This window comes from Oncorhynchus clarkii, chromosome 22, assembly GCF_045791955.1.
Source record: "Oncorhynchus clarkii lewisi isolate Uvic-CL-2024 chromosome 22, UVic_Ocla_1.0, whole genome shotgun sequence".
NCBI classification, from domain to species: domain Eukaryota; kingdom Metazoa; phylum Chordata; class Actinopteri; order Salmoniformes; family Salmonidae; genus Oncorhynchus; species Oncorhynchus clarkii.
The window spans coordinates 39,008,727-39,025,471 of record NC_092168.1 but is presented as its reverse complement, the minus strand read 5'-3'; the positions used below and the strand labels follow the sequence as shown (position 1 = coordinate 39,025,471).

The 16,745-nt window shown below is 46.7% G+C and overlaps 1 protein-coding gene across 3 annotated transcripts; it reads right to left on the bottom strand.

Annotated features, from left to right (window-relative positions):
• Positions 1-258: 258 nt before the first annotated feature.
• LOC139380893 (isocitrate dehydrogenase [NADP] cytoplasmic-like) lies at positions 259-15,636 on the bottom strand. 3 transcript variants are annotated; one of them, XM_071124044.1, is made up of 9 exons: positions 15,449-15,633; positions 13,289-13,418; positions 6,248-6,539; positions 5,071-5,173; positions 4,478-4,655; positions 4,078-4,229; positions 3,703-3,843; positions 3,232-3,394; positions 259-3,141 (listed from the first exon to the last, which is right to left on the bottom strand). In XM_071124044.1, exons 1-9 carry the CDS (start codon positions 15,480-15,482, stop codon positions 3,048-3,050), a joined length of 1,287 nt encoding a protein of 428 aa, XP_070980145.1. In that variant the 5' UTR covers positions 15,483-15,633; the 3' UTR covers positions 259-3,047. The 3 variants fall into 3 exon arrangements, with proteins under 3 accessions (XP_070980145.1, XP_070980146.1, XP_070980147.1); XM_071124045.1 differs by lacking the exon at positions 15,449-15,633 and adding an exon at positions 14,329-14,428; XM_071124046.1 differs by lacking the exon at positions 259-3,141 and having other exon boundaries at positions 3,251-3,480; positions 15,449-15,636.
• Between the last annotated feature and the right edge of the window lie 1,109 nt (positions 15,637-16,745).

Genomic DNA, 16,745 nt, shown 5'->3' with positions numbered 1-16,745 from the left:
AGGATTTGAGGGATGTTGTGCTGCAACTGATAATATGTTGGATACAGTCACTTGTCATATCTGCATGAAATGGAAGAAGCTAAGATGTATTACACCTGATGAACAATGTCACTCAGATTACAATGGCACCATCTGGTGGCAAACTGTAAGACACTAAAATCTTCCAAAGTGTTTTTTGTAAGACCGTGGCACTAGATAAAGTTTTACAACACAACATTTATGGGGTAATAGAAAATAAATACTGAAAGCACTAGACAATTTTCTCCAAAACCCATTTATTGAGTTGATATTCTGACCACACTGTCGAGTACAAACCTGCATCCCCTGGTTGTGTGTGCTTACTGGCAGAGGAAGGTACTTGGACACTCGTTTCTGTATGGGGGGGGGGGGTAAGGTGTTGTGTGTTTTTAATATCTTACGACCGCTTCCATAACCACAAACAGGGAGTGAGTGATGCTAGTATTGCTTTGTGAATCAATGACACCAAGTCAAGACGGTCAAAATCTAAACAGGCTACAGTAGTTGTCACGGCATAATTAATATAATGGTGTGACAGACTGAAGTCACGTTACATAAGACAAGGCAACAGAAGGGTAAGATCACCCTCAGGCAGGACTGGCGATCACTGCTCACTGACCGACCACACACACACAAAAAATAAAATACAACCATAGGGGGACCTTAGTGCAATTAGCGTAAAGAACACTGGTTATTTCTGTGTCCATCATTCATTAAAAACAGTCATACGTGGCAGAATTATAAACACATATTTCACTAGGCGATTGCTTAAAAAAAAAAAATCACAATGCTTGTGGATCTCAAATTAGGATTCAGGCCACTTAGATTGGCTGAGTGTTACCAAAATATATGGCTAGACCATAGTGGTAAGTCATCAATGGAGAAGAGGGCCTCACATCAACAACCTGCCCAGGGACTGCGGTTGAAAATTAGTCGGCTGGCTAAAACCAGCACTTTTACTGAAACGTTGATTAATGTGCACTGTCCCTGTAAAAATACAAATAAACTCACCCTACATCTGAACCCTACATATAGTAAAACATGGGATTAATAAGCACTTTTCAAGGACCAAAGTCTCTAAACAATTGTAAACAAAAATTTTTAAAAAAAAGAACGTTTACAAAAACATGAATAAAGAGCGGGGTGGGCTGAAATAAGAGAGATGTATCAGTGTATGGGGAGGGAGGGTTGGGGTTAGGATACAAACCTGGTTTAGGGTAAGGGGCATGTGGGTTGGTAGGGGACAAGAATGTCAGAGGTGGGGGGGGGGGGGGGGGGGGGGGGGGGCAAGGTGGTGAAGGGCTTTGTAGGTCAGAAAGAAGAGCTTGTAATCAATGCGTTGAGAGACAGGGAGCTAATGAAGTTCACAGAGGAGATGTGCTACCAGTACTTAGTGTGGGTGAGGGGGTCGGGCTTATGGAGGGAGCTTGAGTTGACGCTAGAGAGTAGTGAGTTGCAGTAGTCAAGACAGGAGGAGATGGAATGCGTGTTTCAACGGCAGGACAGGTGGACCTGGCTTTGGCAATGTTGCGGAGGTGGAAGAAGGACAATTTGACAGTCTGTCTGTCTTATGTGATGGTCAAAGGAGAGGGTGAAGCCAAGGTTGTGTGTGTGGGGGGAGACAGTGGTGTCAATCGCAAGATTACCAACTTTGGTGAAGATGGATTTGGAGCCTATGAGTAGGAGTTCCGTTTTATAAATGTTTAGCTTGAGGAAGTGTTGTTGCCATGTTTTTATTGCCGAGAAAGGAAATTCAATGTGGGTCGAATAGGGATTTGGTGCCGAGGTGATCTGGGTGTCACCTGACCAAGGAAGATGAAGAGTAAGGGGCCCAGCACAGTACCTTGGGGGACACCCTGTGTGACTGCAGTGGCGTCTGAGGTATGGCCATTGAGGGAGATGTAGTGGGTCTGGTTTATGAGGTATGATTGTCGCCAGGAAAGTGCTGTACCCTCAATCTGATGACTCAGTGCTAAAAGCGGCACTCCGGTCAAGGAGAATCAGGATGTTAAGGGCACCAGCATCAGCAGAGGTGAGGTCATTCACAACTTTGAGTGCAGTTTCAGTACTGTGGTGGAAACCAGACTGAAGGGGCTTGAATTAGTTGTTGACTAGCAGGTGGGTTTGAATTGGGAGGCCACAGTCTGTTCCAGAGTCTTGGAAAGGAAGGTTGGAAATTGTGCAGAAAGATGGTGGTGTCCGTTCCTGGCATTTTTAAGATGGGGGGAGGAGTGCCTGCAGCTGTTCTGTAGTTGGAGGGGTGAGATCCGTGGGCGAGGTTGATGGTGTGTGATATGGACAGAGGGCAGGCAGGCAGGCTTTAATGAGAACAGTAGGGAGAGGATCCAGGGATGGACAGAGAGCAGACAGGCTTTAATGAGAACAGTAGGGAGAGGATCCAGGGATGGACAGAGAGCAGACAGGCTTTAATGAGAACAGAGCAGTGATGAGTAAGTTGTGTGAAGTGTATTTGTGAGCTTTTCCTTGAAAATAGCTGACGGAAGGAGTTGCAGGGGAATTGGGGGAGACAGAGCAGTGTTGACTTGGGCAGCTAGTTCATCAGGTGAGTTGGGGGCGTGGTCAAGAGGCAGAGCTGATGGCATTAGAGTTGTAGGGGGTCAACAGCTTTTATGATGCAGAAGGAGTTGGTCTGTATTGTTGGGTAACATTGGAACAGTCCAGAACAGTAATGAAATAAGAGGCAAGTTGAGTTTAATGAGTCCACATGAATACTCATATTGCCAAGCAACAGCAAGCATGGGGAGAGTGGGACAGCAATGGCAAGTAGTTTAGATAGGAATGATTCATTCGCTTTGGGAGGACACCCCTCCCCCCCCCTGGACAAGACACCTCCTTGAAGCAGACAGACTGCTTGTGGAGAAAATGATTAAGTCTCAAGGGTCCTAGGTCTTCTAGAAGCTCTGGTTGCGTTCTGGGCAGACAGTCCCCCTTCATTGGTTCAGTGTTGGCCGGGGCCCATAGTCCCTGCTGTCAATAGTGTGTGTGTTTAAAGTTGGGAGATGAGGTGATCACAGTTTGGGTTGGTTGGACATCTTGGTCTTCAGGTTCTCTGACAGTTTATCCAGGAACTCAAAGGTGTTCAGGTAGTCTGAGCGTTTGGTACTAAGGGAGAAGATGAAGGAAAGAAAGACCGTTGGAGTCAGTCTAGTTTCAGAGTCAGATTTACTGTGCGTATGTATGCATGCTACTCACTCTGCCATGCCTTTGATACAGATAGCCAGATCCTTGGTCATGAAGCCAGCCTCGATGGTCTCCACGCAGACGACCTCCAGGGCCTCAGCAAACACACGCAGCTCTGCGTTGTTGTCCAGCTTCGCCCGGTGCAGCAGCCCCCGCGACCAAGCAAAGATGGACGCTGCGCACACACACACACCACGTTAGAGACATGTCAAAACGTTGAGCTCTTTTCCTAGGTCCTCGTGTTGCCTGTGTTTCTCTGTGCTGTAATCAATAGAAAACACAGTTTCTATTGGACAAATTCAGGTAGGTCCCTCCCAGTTTGGTGTAAGAAACATTTTGCAACATAATCAGTGTAATGAATACACCCCTGCTACATGCAGATCTACATCCAGAAGTGGAATGAGCTGAATGGTTTTTAGAGCAGGCGTTATCAGTCGGAGACCGAATGAAATAGAACATACATTGTATCCGTGTCTAATTTACCGATGGGGTTGGTGGATGTCTCCTTGCCCTGCTGGTGCTGTCTGTAGTGGCGCGTTACCGTGCCGTGGGCCGCCTCCGACTCCACCGTACGACCGTCAGGACAGATGAGCACACTGGTCATCATACCAAGGGACCCATAACCTGGGGTACACACAGATATTAAATACATATGTCACAAAGTACTTAACAGCCAACTGGATATAAGCGCTCAGGGACAGTAGTGCCAAGACAAAATATAAGCATTATCCTGTGTTCTGGAACTAAAAGGCATTCTATTGAGATAGTCTTAAAATATTCCTTAAAATACACAAATTCAAAAATGGACTAGCGTCTGGACTACATCAGAGTACACTAGACTGGACTAGCTGGTCTTACCTTGGGCTACAGAGTCAGACTGGACGTCCCCATCGTAGTTCTTGCAGGCCCAGATGAATCCGCCATCAGACTTCATAGCCTGAGCCACCATGTCATCAATCAGACGATGCTCATACCAGATCCCCTTCTGCTCAAACTTAGAGCGGTACTGCCTGGGACACACAGGAACAGGTCTGAGAACAGGGTTTACACACCTAAACCTCGTACTGCCCTTTATAAAGGAGTCAGAAATAGAAAATATGCATTGTAGGTGGGGGGCTTGTCGGCCAATTACCCTTTATCGTCAACCATACATTGTATGTGACTCGTGTGTATCGTCTACATGCTGAAAAAATATATTGTCAATAGGGAAAATAAAGATTTACTCGACAATTAAATGTCTGAGGCCAGGCAGACATACTTTTCATAGATCTCCTGGAAGATATCTTTGAAGCGTCCGTCGTACTTCTTGAGGATGGTGTTCTTGGTGCTGAGGTACAGAGGCCAGGCTTTTTGCAGCCCCATCTGGAAGGAGCTGTGGGCAAAGTCCCTGATGGAGCTGTCTGTGTTGTACATCCCCAGAGCCACACCACCTGAACCTGGAGGACAAAGACGCATCATTCTCATGAAGATACTGTACACTCACATGAATACGCCACACACACTAAGACAGCCACCTCCCCCCTCCCCCATTTTGCAAACAGAGCAATGGAGCCAACCTTAATCACACCCTCTAGTTAATCAAAATGCTGTGTTTGTCTACAGTATGTGCAGTAGAGGGAGGTACACAGCTGATTTATCATTCAGAGTTAAATCAGATACTGCCGTTCTCATATTGTAATATTTACACAGCAAACATATGTAAAGATTGTCATATTGACATACACAGGCTGGCACCATAGGCTAACAATATTATATAACAGACAAAATATATTCTGGACATTATTTTCCCTTACAAGCAAAGGTTACATTTTAAGATTGATTTTCATTGACAAGTAAATCTTGTGGTTTTACCTTCAAAGTCATGGACGACAAAGTTCATTGGCTCCCCAATCTTGGGTGTGAATTTCATCTCCAGTCTCCCAGGTCCAGGTACCACAAAGTCTGTGGCCTTGTACTGCAAAGGGGAGAGAGAGAGAGTGGAGAGGTCATAGATGAAACAGACAAGGGCTCTATCTAGTGGAGGAAAATAGAAGTGCAATCCCTGTCTGGGGCAACCAGGCACTGGACTACTGTTCACTGGGTAGATGACAGTAACCTGTAATCTCAGAATAGATGACAGGTTACATTGCTGTTGGAGAGCTGAAAAACAGATGTGTCTGGTCAAAATGAATCATTGTTATGGTTGTCTTCAACCAATCAGTAGTGTGGATGCAACCGAAAGACCAATCCGAAATAGCACTGTATTACAATAAATAAAAACATCCAGGCCATACCGTGACGTGATTGTCAAATACAGTAACCAACCAAAAGGTCAAGATCCCACCTCATTTCTCAATGGAGTTGAAGCGTATTGACAACGGCATGGTGCCACGTAGAGGTTACATTGTTCTCTAGCTGCAGTACAGTATGAATGACGTTCCACTTTGAGACGTGGAGCCAGTGAGGCGACATCATGGTCTAAAGGACAACAAGGCCATTTTAAATCAGTGACTGAGCGTTCAGTGACAACACTAACACATAGCTTCATTTACCTAGGGCATAGCATCCATCCTCTGTCTCTCGAGGTAAATCAGATTCAAGGAAGTGAGGGAGGAAGGGCCTAGAGAAACCTAGAGAGCCAATCATTAGGGTGGGGGGGGGGCTAGAGAGCCAATCATTAGGGGTGGGGGGGGTCTAGAGAAACCTATCAGAGAGCCACTATGTTTTTGCATTATTTTAAATCAAATTGAACATGTTTCATTATTTATTTGAGGCTAAATTGATTTTATTGATGTATTATATTAAGTTAAAATAAGTGTTAATTCAGTATTGTTGTAATTGTCATTATTATAATTAAATAAATAAAAATCGGCCAATTTAATCGGCATCTGCTTTTTTTGGTCCTCCAATAATCGGTATTGGCGTTGAAAACTCATAATCGGTTGACCTCTAATCAATTGACCTCTACCTTCCAATTAAATCGGTCGACCTCTAATTTTAATTAATGGTTAGTAAGGGTTCTACTGCTGAAGGGGTGGTAAAAGGTTACCTGGTCTCCGTGGGCATGCCTGCCGATGATGATGGGTTTGACCCAGCCGGGCACCAGGCGGGGGATGTTCTTACAGATGATGGCCTCCCTGAACACGGTGCCTCCCAGGATGTTACGGATGGTCCCGTTGGGCGAGCGCCACATCTGCTTTAGCTTGAACTCCTCCACCCGGTTTTCATCCGGCGTGATGGTGGCACACTTAATGCCCACGTTGTAGTGCCGCGTCGCCTCCGCCGCCTCAACCGTCACCTTGTCATCCGTGGCATCGCGGTTCTCCATGCCCAGGTCGTAGCTGAGGGAAGGGCAGAAGAGCAGCAGGTAGGAGGATAATTGTTACCTTTAGGGTTCATGGGAGGACAAATGCTATGAAGAGTATGTGGGCCTGTGAAACCAATTAAAAAGTTAATGTTTCTATCAGAATAAAGTTTAATACATTTACTGTGTGTGTTTGTGTTTGCTGTCATTTAGCCTTCTATAATGAAGTCAGTGGGGATTCCCAATGCAAAGCCTACCTCTGAACCACCTCATCAGGGAGTTCCCTACTCTCAGGTCTAACAGAGCCACACTGTACCAATCAAAACAGGACCCAGTAAACAAAACCTTCCCGTTTCAAATGCAGCAGGAATTAAACAATTGCAAAAAGTAGCATGAGAACAGAGCAACATTCAAATCAGTGTGAAATGATGTAAATCACATGGTGTCATCACTATAGAGTAAGCTTGGTGAGAGGCTGAACCAGAAACAGTATACAAGACGCTAACATGTGAACAAAGAGGCCAGTCTTCACAGGCTGCTGCTACGTGACTGAACTAATGAATTACTCCTCTGAAAGACCCAACACATTTTAGCAGGCGATGGGGTGCTCTGGATTTCCACTAGTTACCGCAAGCAAAAAGTCAATTGGCTAGATCGTTAAAAAAAAGGTGTATTTTTGGTCTTAAATTAGGTTAGCAGTGTGGTTAAGGTTGTTTAAAATGTTATTTTAAGAGAAATTGTAATAATAGGCGGGGTTTATGGCAGCTAGTGATGACTGACGTGCTACAATGAACTATTAGTTTGAGGAATTATTACATAACCAACTTCCCATTTCTACACACAGTTAGAGACCGGGTTGTCTGCTCACAAACTACAACACATTTATTTATTTTTTTTACCTTTATTTAACTAGGCAAGTCAGTTAAGAACAAATTCTTATTTTCAATGACGGCCTAGGAACAGTGGGTTAACTGCCTGTTCAGGGGCAGAACCTTCCGGTTACTAGTCCAACGATCTAACCACTAGGCTACCCTGCCGCCCCAACAATGCAAGAAGGAACTATTTATTTGTTTATTGATTTAACACTAAATTGAAATCACCCCACAAATAAAGTGTGCACTGCAGCCGTACATCCAAAAAAGACAAGACTAAGCATAAATACCTCATTTCCTTGTAAGCCTTTCCTTGTGTAAACTGGGTTTTGTTCAACAACCTTTCACCCAGTTTCTCCCTCCCCCTTAGCCTAGTACTACAACAATGTGCTACTCCACAGACAACCGCAGGTTAGATGTGCATCTCAATGGCATTGGGAAATCAGCACATCTGATACTGTGATACAGAACTACAGGTGTTGTGTAATGGTGCGAGATGGCGATAAATTGCCTGAGGGCTGTGTGCGCACTGTGGTTGACCAAGACGAGTCCACACACCCCACATCCCCAACCAGACCGAATGCATTCCTAAGATTTGTGAAACCAATGAGTGTGCCTTACAGGCACAGAAACTGGGACAGCAGGAATAAAACAAACCTGCAAGAATTTTAAAAAATACAAACTTCAGCTATCCTTCTCACTTGACCACCTTCAGATGGCAATAATTTGATACATTTTTTAATTACTGGAGATAAAATTTAAAATAAATAAATAAATCTGCCCAGGCAGGACATGGGTAACAAGCATGACCACAGGTCAGGTCATGGGTAACGAGCATGACCACAGGTCAGGTCATGGGTAACAAGCATGACCACAGGTCAGGTCATGGGTAACAAGCATGACCACAGGTCAGGTCATGGGTAACAAGCATGACCACAGGTCAGGTCATGGGTAATGAGCATGACCACAGGTCAGGTCATGGGTAATGAGCATGAACACAGGTCAGGTCATGGGTAATGAGCATGAACACAGGTCAGGTCATGGGTAATGAGCATGAACACAGGTCAGGTCATGGGTAACGAGCATGACCACAGGTCAGGTCATGGGTAACAAGCATGACCACAGGTCAGGTCATGGGTAATGAGCATGACCACAGGTCAGGTCATGGGTAACAAGCATGACCACAGGTCAGGTCATGGGTAACGAGCATGACCACAGGTCAGGTCATGGGTAATGAGCATGACCACAGGTCAGGACATGGGTAACAAGCATGACCACAGGTCAGGACATGGGTAATGAGCATGACCACAGGTCAGTTCATGGGTAATGAGCATGACCACAGGTCAGGACATGGGTAATGAGCATGACCACAGGTCAGGCCATGGGTAATGAGCATGACCACAGGTCAGGACATGGGTAACAAGCATGACCACAGGTCAGGACATGGGTAATGAGCATGACCACAGGTCAGGACATGGGTAATGAGCATGACCACAGGTCAGGCCATGGGTAACGAGCATGACCACAGGTCAGGACATGGGTAACAAGCATGACCACAGGTCAGGCCATGGGTAATGAGCATGACCACAGGTCAGGACATGGGTAACAAGCATGACCACAGGTCAGGCCATGGGTAATGAGCATGACCACAGGTCAGGACATGGGTAACAAGCATGACCACAGGTCAGGCCATGGGTAATGAGCATGACCACAGGTCAGGCCATGGGTAATGAGCATGACCACAGGTCAGGTCATGGGTAATGAGCATGACCACAGGTCAGGACATGGGTAACGAGCATGACCACAGGTCAGGCCATGGGTAATGAGCATGACCACAGGTCAGGTCATGGGTAACGAGCATGACCACAGGTCAGGTCATGGGTAACAAGCATGACCACAGGTCAGGCCATGGGTAACGAGCATGACCACAGGTCAGGTCATGGGTAACGAGCATGACCACAGGTCAGGTCATGGGTAACAAGCATGACCACAGGTCAGGCCATGGGTAACGAGCATGACCACAGGTCAGGTCATGGGTAACGAGCATGACCACAGGTCAGGTCATGGGTAACGAGCATGAACACAGGTCAGGACATGGGTAACAAGCATGAACACAGGTCAGGTCATGGGTAACAAGCATGACCACAGGTCAGGTCATGGGTAACAAGCATGAACACAGGTCAGGTCATGGGTAACGAGCATGACCACAGGTCAGGTCATGGGTAACGAGCATGACCACAGGTCAGGTCATGGGTAACGAGCATGACCACAGGTCAGGTCATGGGTAACAAGCATGACCACAGGTCAGGACATGGGTAACAAGCATGAACACAGGTCAGGTCATGGGTAACAAGCATGACCACAGGTCAGGTCATGGGTAATGAGCATGACCACAGGTCAGGTCATGGGTAACGAGCATGACCACAGGTCAGGCCATGGGTAACGAGCATGACCACAGGTCAGGTCATGGGTAACGAGCATGACCACAGGTCAGGCCATGGGTAACGAGCATGACCACAGGTCAGGCCATGGGTAATGAGCATGACCACAGGTCAGGTCATGGGTAACGAGCATGACCACAGGTCAGGTCATGGGTAACGAGCATGAACACAGGTCAGGTCATGGGTAATGAGCATGAACACAGGTCAGGTCATGGGTAACGAGCATGACCACAGGTCAGGTCATGGGTAATGAGCATGAACACAGGTCAGGTCATGGGTAATGAGCATGAACACAGGTCAGGTCATGGGTAATCTCTTTCCAAAACACTTCTGCCCAAATGCACGTAGAGTCTGGTGGACGAACGCGTCAAACTTGACCTTCGTTAGCAGAAAGCCCAGGAGAAACTCCCGGCACATAGACATCAGCTTATTTTACCAACCAATCATTTCCCACAACACCTTCCCCCTAACCCTCCCGTACAATAGCACACCACAAGCACAGAGCCACGCCTCAGTGTGTTTCGCTAAAATTAAAAATAGTTCACTCATTAACAGACCAAATTTGAATAGTTGATGTACCAGGCTTATTATGTGCTGTGCACAATAGCCTGGAGACCAGGTTATGTCATGGGTTTGGAACACTGGTATGAGGTCATGGGTTCTTGTTGGTTATAGAATTTCCATTACAACCTATCAATTTGCATCAATTCTGAAAATATTGTAAAAGTAGTAAGAACTCCGAAGCTCTTAAAACCGATCTTATGCATTTAGCCTTTAACTGCCAGTTCTCAAAAACATCAAAACATTTCTAACGGTATTAAGACACTGAAAAGCTCATGTACAATTGTAATAATCACAGCACAGCAGCCAATGTCGTGTGTGTGTTTAATATCAGTCCACGGTCTGAAGGTCTAGTGCAAAGAGGACTGGACTAGAGCAGAGGACTGGACTAGAGCAGAGGACTGGACTATAGTAGAGGACTGGACTAGAGCAGAGGACTTGAACAGTTCAGATTTGACAGACCAGAGTTGTAGATCTTGGAAAGGATTGGTTCTGGATCAATCACGCCACATCCAGCTCCACTAGTCTGCTGACGTCATGTGATCAGATTGTCTGGGGGGGGGGGGTAATACACTGCTCTTTAAAACAGCTACCTCTAGGAACAAACCTCACAATTTCAAAATGCATTGGTCTTTTCAAAAATGGTAAATGATCATACAAGTCCCTTTGATCTGGCCATCACACTACCTTTTACCCAACACTTGAAACATGCCACATGTTCTGAACAGACATCTAATACAGGATAGCAAGAGAGTACAATAAAGAACATGTTGCGCAATAATGTGCAGTGACAACTAACAAACCTGTCCTTGGTGATATTTGCTAGTGTCTAGGGTTAGTGTAGTGCAGAGCACAGCTACAATCAGCATTTTCCACATCACGTGTTATTCCTGTAACCTATAGGGGTTTCCTGAGCATGCGGCTTAAGAAAAAAAACTTACCATTACAAGTCAACCTACTGAACCCTGTAGTGAAGCCTACCCACCCACCCACCCAGTGAACTCTACCCACCCACCCAGTGAACTCTACCCACCCAGTGAACTCTACCCACCCACCCACCCACCCAGTGAACTCTACCCACCCACCAACCCAGCGAACACCTACCCACCCACCCAACGAACCCTACCCACCCACCCAGTGAACTCTACCCACCCACCCACCCAGTGAACTCTACCAACCCATCCAGTGAACTCTACCAACCCACCCAGTGAACTCTACACACCCACCCTACCCACCCAGTGAACTCTACCCACCCACCCTACCCACCCAGCAACCCAGTGAACTCTACCCACCCAGTGAACTCTACCCACCCACCCACCCAGTGAACTCTACCCACCCACCAACCCAGCGAACACCTACCCACCCACCCAACGAACCCTACCCACCCACCCAACGAACTCTACCCACCCACCCTACCCAGTGAACTCTACCCACCCACCCTACCCACCCAGTGAACTCTACCCACCCACCAACCCAGCGAACACCTACCCACCCAACGAACCCTACCCACCCACCCAGTGAACTCTACCAACCCACCCACCCAGTGAACTCTACCAACCCACCCACCCAGTGAACTCTACCCACCCACCCTACCCACCCAGTGAACTCTACCCACCCACCCACCCAGTGAACTCTACCCACCCACCCTACCCACACAGCAACCCAGTGAACTCTACCCACCCACCCACCCACCCAGCGAACTCTACCCACCCACCAACCCAGCGAACACCTACCCACCCACCAACCCAGCGAACACCTACCCACCCACCCAACGAACCCTACCCACCCACCCAACGAACCCTACCCACCCAACGAACTCTACCCACCCGCCCTACCCACCCAGTGAACTCTACCCACCCACCCAGTGAACTCTACCCACCCACCAACCCAGCGAACACCTACCCACCCACCCTACCCACCCACCCAGTGAACTCTACCCACCCACCCTACCCACCCAGTGAACTCTACCCACCCACCAACCCAGCGAACACCTACCCACCCACCCACCCAGTGAACTCTACCCACCCTACCCACCCAGTGAACTCTACCCACCCACCCTACCCAGTGAACTCTACCCACCCACCGTACCCACCCAGTGAACTCTACCCACCCACCCAGTGAACTCTACCCACCCACCCAGTGAACTCTACCCACCCACCCAGTGAACTCTACCCACCCACCCAGTGAACTCTACCCACCCACCCAGTGAACTCTACCCACCCACCCAGTGAACTCTACCCACCCACCCAGTGAACTCTACCCACCCACCCAGCAACCCAGCGAACCCTACCCACCAACCCTACCCAACCAGTAAACTCTACCCACCCACCCACCCAGCAACCCAGCGAACCCTACCCACCCACCCTACCCATCCAGTGAACTCTACCCACCCAGTGAACTCTACCCACCCAGCAACCCAGCAAATCCTACCCACCCACTCTACCCACCCAGTGAACTCTACCCACCCACCCCCCCACCCAGCAACCCAGCGAACCCCTACCCACCCACCCAGCGAACCCCTACCCACCAACCCAGCAAACCCTACCCACCCAGTGAACTCTACCCACCCACCCACCCAGTGAAATCTACCCACCCACCCAGCGAACTCTACCTACCCACCCACATAGCGAACCCCACCCACCCACATAGCGAACCCCACCCACCCACATAGCGAACCCCACCCACCCACATAGCGAACCCCACCCACGTAGATTCAGAACACTGATATAACTTTGCTCTATTAATTCCAGTTCTATCTATTTAAGGTATAGGAAATGTGTCAAAACAGGGTGGACTACCTGAACTTGTCCAATAAGAAGTGCTCATTTTCATTGTAAAATGTTTCCTGTTACCCTTTGCTACGGTGTACAGTAATGACTACAAGCCCAGGTGTAGCAGCAGGTACAAGTCACCTGTGCAGGTCCATCTCCAGGTAGGGGAAGATGAGCTTCTCCTTAATGAGCTCCCAGATGACTCTGGTCATCTCATCCCCCTGCATCTCCACCACCGACCCTGCCTTGATCTTCTGGGACATCCTGAAACCTGGGGGAGGCAGAGTAGGAGAGAGTTAGTCAATAGTAACAAGAAAATGGCAGCTGGCAAGCCTTCTGCATGTGGAAGTTATTTCAGCAGTGATACAGTCAAGGCAATTTCCCCCTGGTCTAAAGTACATATCAAATTAATTTACAACATGGCTTACTAGACCAGTGAGTCAGCATTTCTCTTGTATTAAATGCCATTTTACTAAACAGGGACAGTTTCAAAGAGATTCCAACCTCTAGTTTTACAAGTATAACAATGTCACCTGAACCAGAATTAGTTTTAGCACCTATGGCCCATTTCTCTAAACTGAACATGGATAGCCTACATTAGCTACCGGCAAGATCAAGGCAAGAAACCTTGAGATAAAACGCATCAAATCAACAAGACAGTATTGGTGCTACAGCTGAATCGATACATTGCTTCTTCTGAAAACTTCGTAACAATGTTTTAACGTTCCACCCGGAAAAGTCAACCCCAGAATGTTACATACATTGAACACCGACTGGCCATCGTATGATGAGGGGCTAATAGTCTAGGGATACTGGCAAAGACTAGACGAAGTTAAAGAATCTAACGTTAGTCTGGGCTAAATTACCTAATGTTAATCGCGAATATTAATTTACTGAATGTGTGCACAATCAGCCGGTGTGAGAGTTGTCATTATCTTCCTTCACAACAAAACTCAACAGGCCTACCTACATCTCTCTCCATAACACATATTGCAATATACATGTTCGTATCAAATAGGCCACTGTATTTTAAAGACCCCGATGGTATTTGTTATGTCCAACAATGGTTAGTTGGGCTATTGTAGCCACTGTTGCCAGACAACGGGGATTTAGCGATGATCAGACCAAATAAAAGCGTTTAAACCCAATATACCTAAGCAGTAGATACTATGAGTGCCTACCTTAGTTTCTAACAGAACCACAATATGTGGGTAATAGTTTAGGCTGTAGAGCGGCTTGTTCTGCACGGACTGGTTCTAGAAGGCTGCGGCTACAACTGACGAGAGGAGAGGCGCGGTTTCATATACATAGAGGCGTCAACCAGGAGGGAGTTTGATTACACTGAACCGGGATAAAACGGGTTTATTGCCCCTCACCGGGCAAAAGCGGTAAGGGAGGAGCGCCTAGCTCAAATAGAGCTGCACAGGGCCACAATGTCAACAAAATAACATGATACATCGCTCAGAAACATAAAACATGTATTTTCTAATAAATAAATATTATAATTTAAATAGTTTCCCTTGGGGAAAACGATATGTGTTTATATAAAGAGCAAAACTTTCGTATGTAAAAACACTGGCCTACATAGAACTATGCCATTTTTGTTTTCAGCCAACTTCATCTTCGGCTTTAACTGGGGAAACCGGTTCATCCTCGTAATCAATGCTAACCCGGTTCACCCACGCCATTAATCGAATCCCCTCCTGGTCAGCACCAGTGAACTCACCCGCAAGACAGACACTCCCTGAGCCAATCAGGGGAAATGTCAAAACCTAAACCAGACACCCCACTCGCTGTTTTTTTGTTCTCAATGAAATAATGTATTACGTAGACCAGATCCAGCTGCTATTACATTGGTGTCTGTGGGAGACACACCCAGTTAAGTAGACTGAAACGTCAATGGTAAACTGCCTTACTTCACTATCTTAATTCATCCACCATCTTTTCCTAAACCAGCCAATAGAGTAATCCCACACCGCTATGGGAGGGTGTTTATGGGCGGGTAGTTGTTTTTTTTCCAAGAGGGTTGTTTGTGCTACGCGGCGGCCTCAATTGCTCTGCGCGAATAATTGTAATAAAAATAAAAACATTTAACAGTTCATGTTAAATGATTAGGAAATGCAGTTGATTTAGGTTCCCAAACACACCCATTTCAACACAACCAACCTAGGCTATCACAATTCTGCCGTTCCTACTCTATCACCGTATGTAATCGTCGTCTTTGCAGCTTTTTGAACAGACTGTTCATTGAGAAGGTGGCCTCATTAATGCACAAGTGCGAAAATGTATGATCATACTGACCTCCAAACCGTAGTCGATCTGGCGCACCGAGCATGTCTTCGTTAAACGAAGTATAGGGAGCTTCGTCTGCCTCAAAGAACGTATGCCTACAATGAATGACAGACGCGTTCAATGTTTTGATCAGGTCGATGTTGCTACAGCACGGAGGGCTTATTTTTAAAGTAAAATGTTGTGCAACATTTCAACACGAGCATTATGTTGATTTGGCAATGTGATCATTAATTTACAGAAAACACCCAGGCGAGGATAGACTTATGATATACACTCGCCTGGGTGTTTTCTATAAGTTTATGATCACATTGCCAAATCAACAATGGCACCCCACCCTTAATGCTTGTGTTGCAATGTTGCACAACGTTCCACTCTAAAAAGACCACAGTGCTGTAGCAACATCGAACGGATAAAAATACAGCGTACAAAAATTAGGAACAACTTCCTAATATGGAGTTGCACCCACTTTTGCCCTCAGAACAGCCTCAGTTCGTTGGGGCATGGACTCTACAAGGTGTTGAAAGCGTTCCACAGGGACGCTGGCCCATGTTGACTCTACAAGGTGTCGAAAGCGTTCCACAGGGATGCTGGCCCATGTTGACTCTAATTCTTCCCACAGTTGTCAAGTTGGTTGAATGTCCTTTGGGTGGAGGATCATTCTTGATCCAGTGGAGGATTTAGGTATCGGCGACATGGGCAGCCGCGACCGGTTTTCTACCGCTCATTTTCACGTCACGCCAATGATATGTCACCGTGTGGGACTGACCGTCAATTAACCAATGATATGTCACCGTGTGGGACTGACCGTCAATTAACCTTGTCGGATTGGGCGCCCTGATTCTAGTTTGAGCTAGGCAAGCTACTGCATGGGAAGGTCTCCCACTCAGAAGTAGGAGGTAGGGCAGGGGTAGGTTGACCTCAGGTCTCCCCACTAGAGGCCCTAGCTAGGGGAAGCGGGGAATCTATCATATAGCGCACCTTTAACTTTGTACAGTATTCATGCAATTAGTCAAATTAGTCACACTATGAAGTGCTACCAAATAAACCACAATTCATTCATAATACTGTGAATGTATAGTTTCACAGACATATTGTTGCATTTTTTTCTGGTTTCTGTGAAATGGTTCAGAATAGTATAAAACCAGTCTGTCTGCCCACCACCAAGGTTAATTGGTTTAGTCTTGACTCTTGGTTGACAGTGTTGGGTAATGTATTCATGCTTAAGTGCCAAATATACACATTTCTTTCTATTTGTCTTTGTAACTTATTTTTGATGTGAGTCTTATTTGCAGTCTTGACACAAACC

Excerpts from the sequence above, each read along its gene's own strand:
- LOC139380893 (XM_071124044.1), bottom strand. The coding sequence starts at position 15,482 with ATGCTCGGTGCGCCAGATCGACTACGGTTTGGAG. Across the intron at positions 6,540-13,288 it reads CTGGAGATGGACCTGCACAG|CTACGACCTGGGCATGGAGA; the intron begins GTGACTTGTACC and ends CCCTTCCCTCAG. Across the intron at positions 5,174-6,247 it reads GGCATGCCCACGGAGACCAG|TACAAGGCCACAGACTTTGT; the intron begins GTAACCTTTTAC and ends TCCCCTTTGCAG.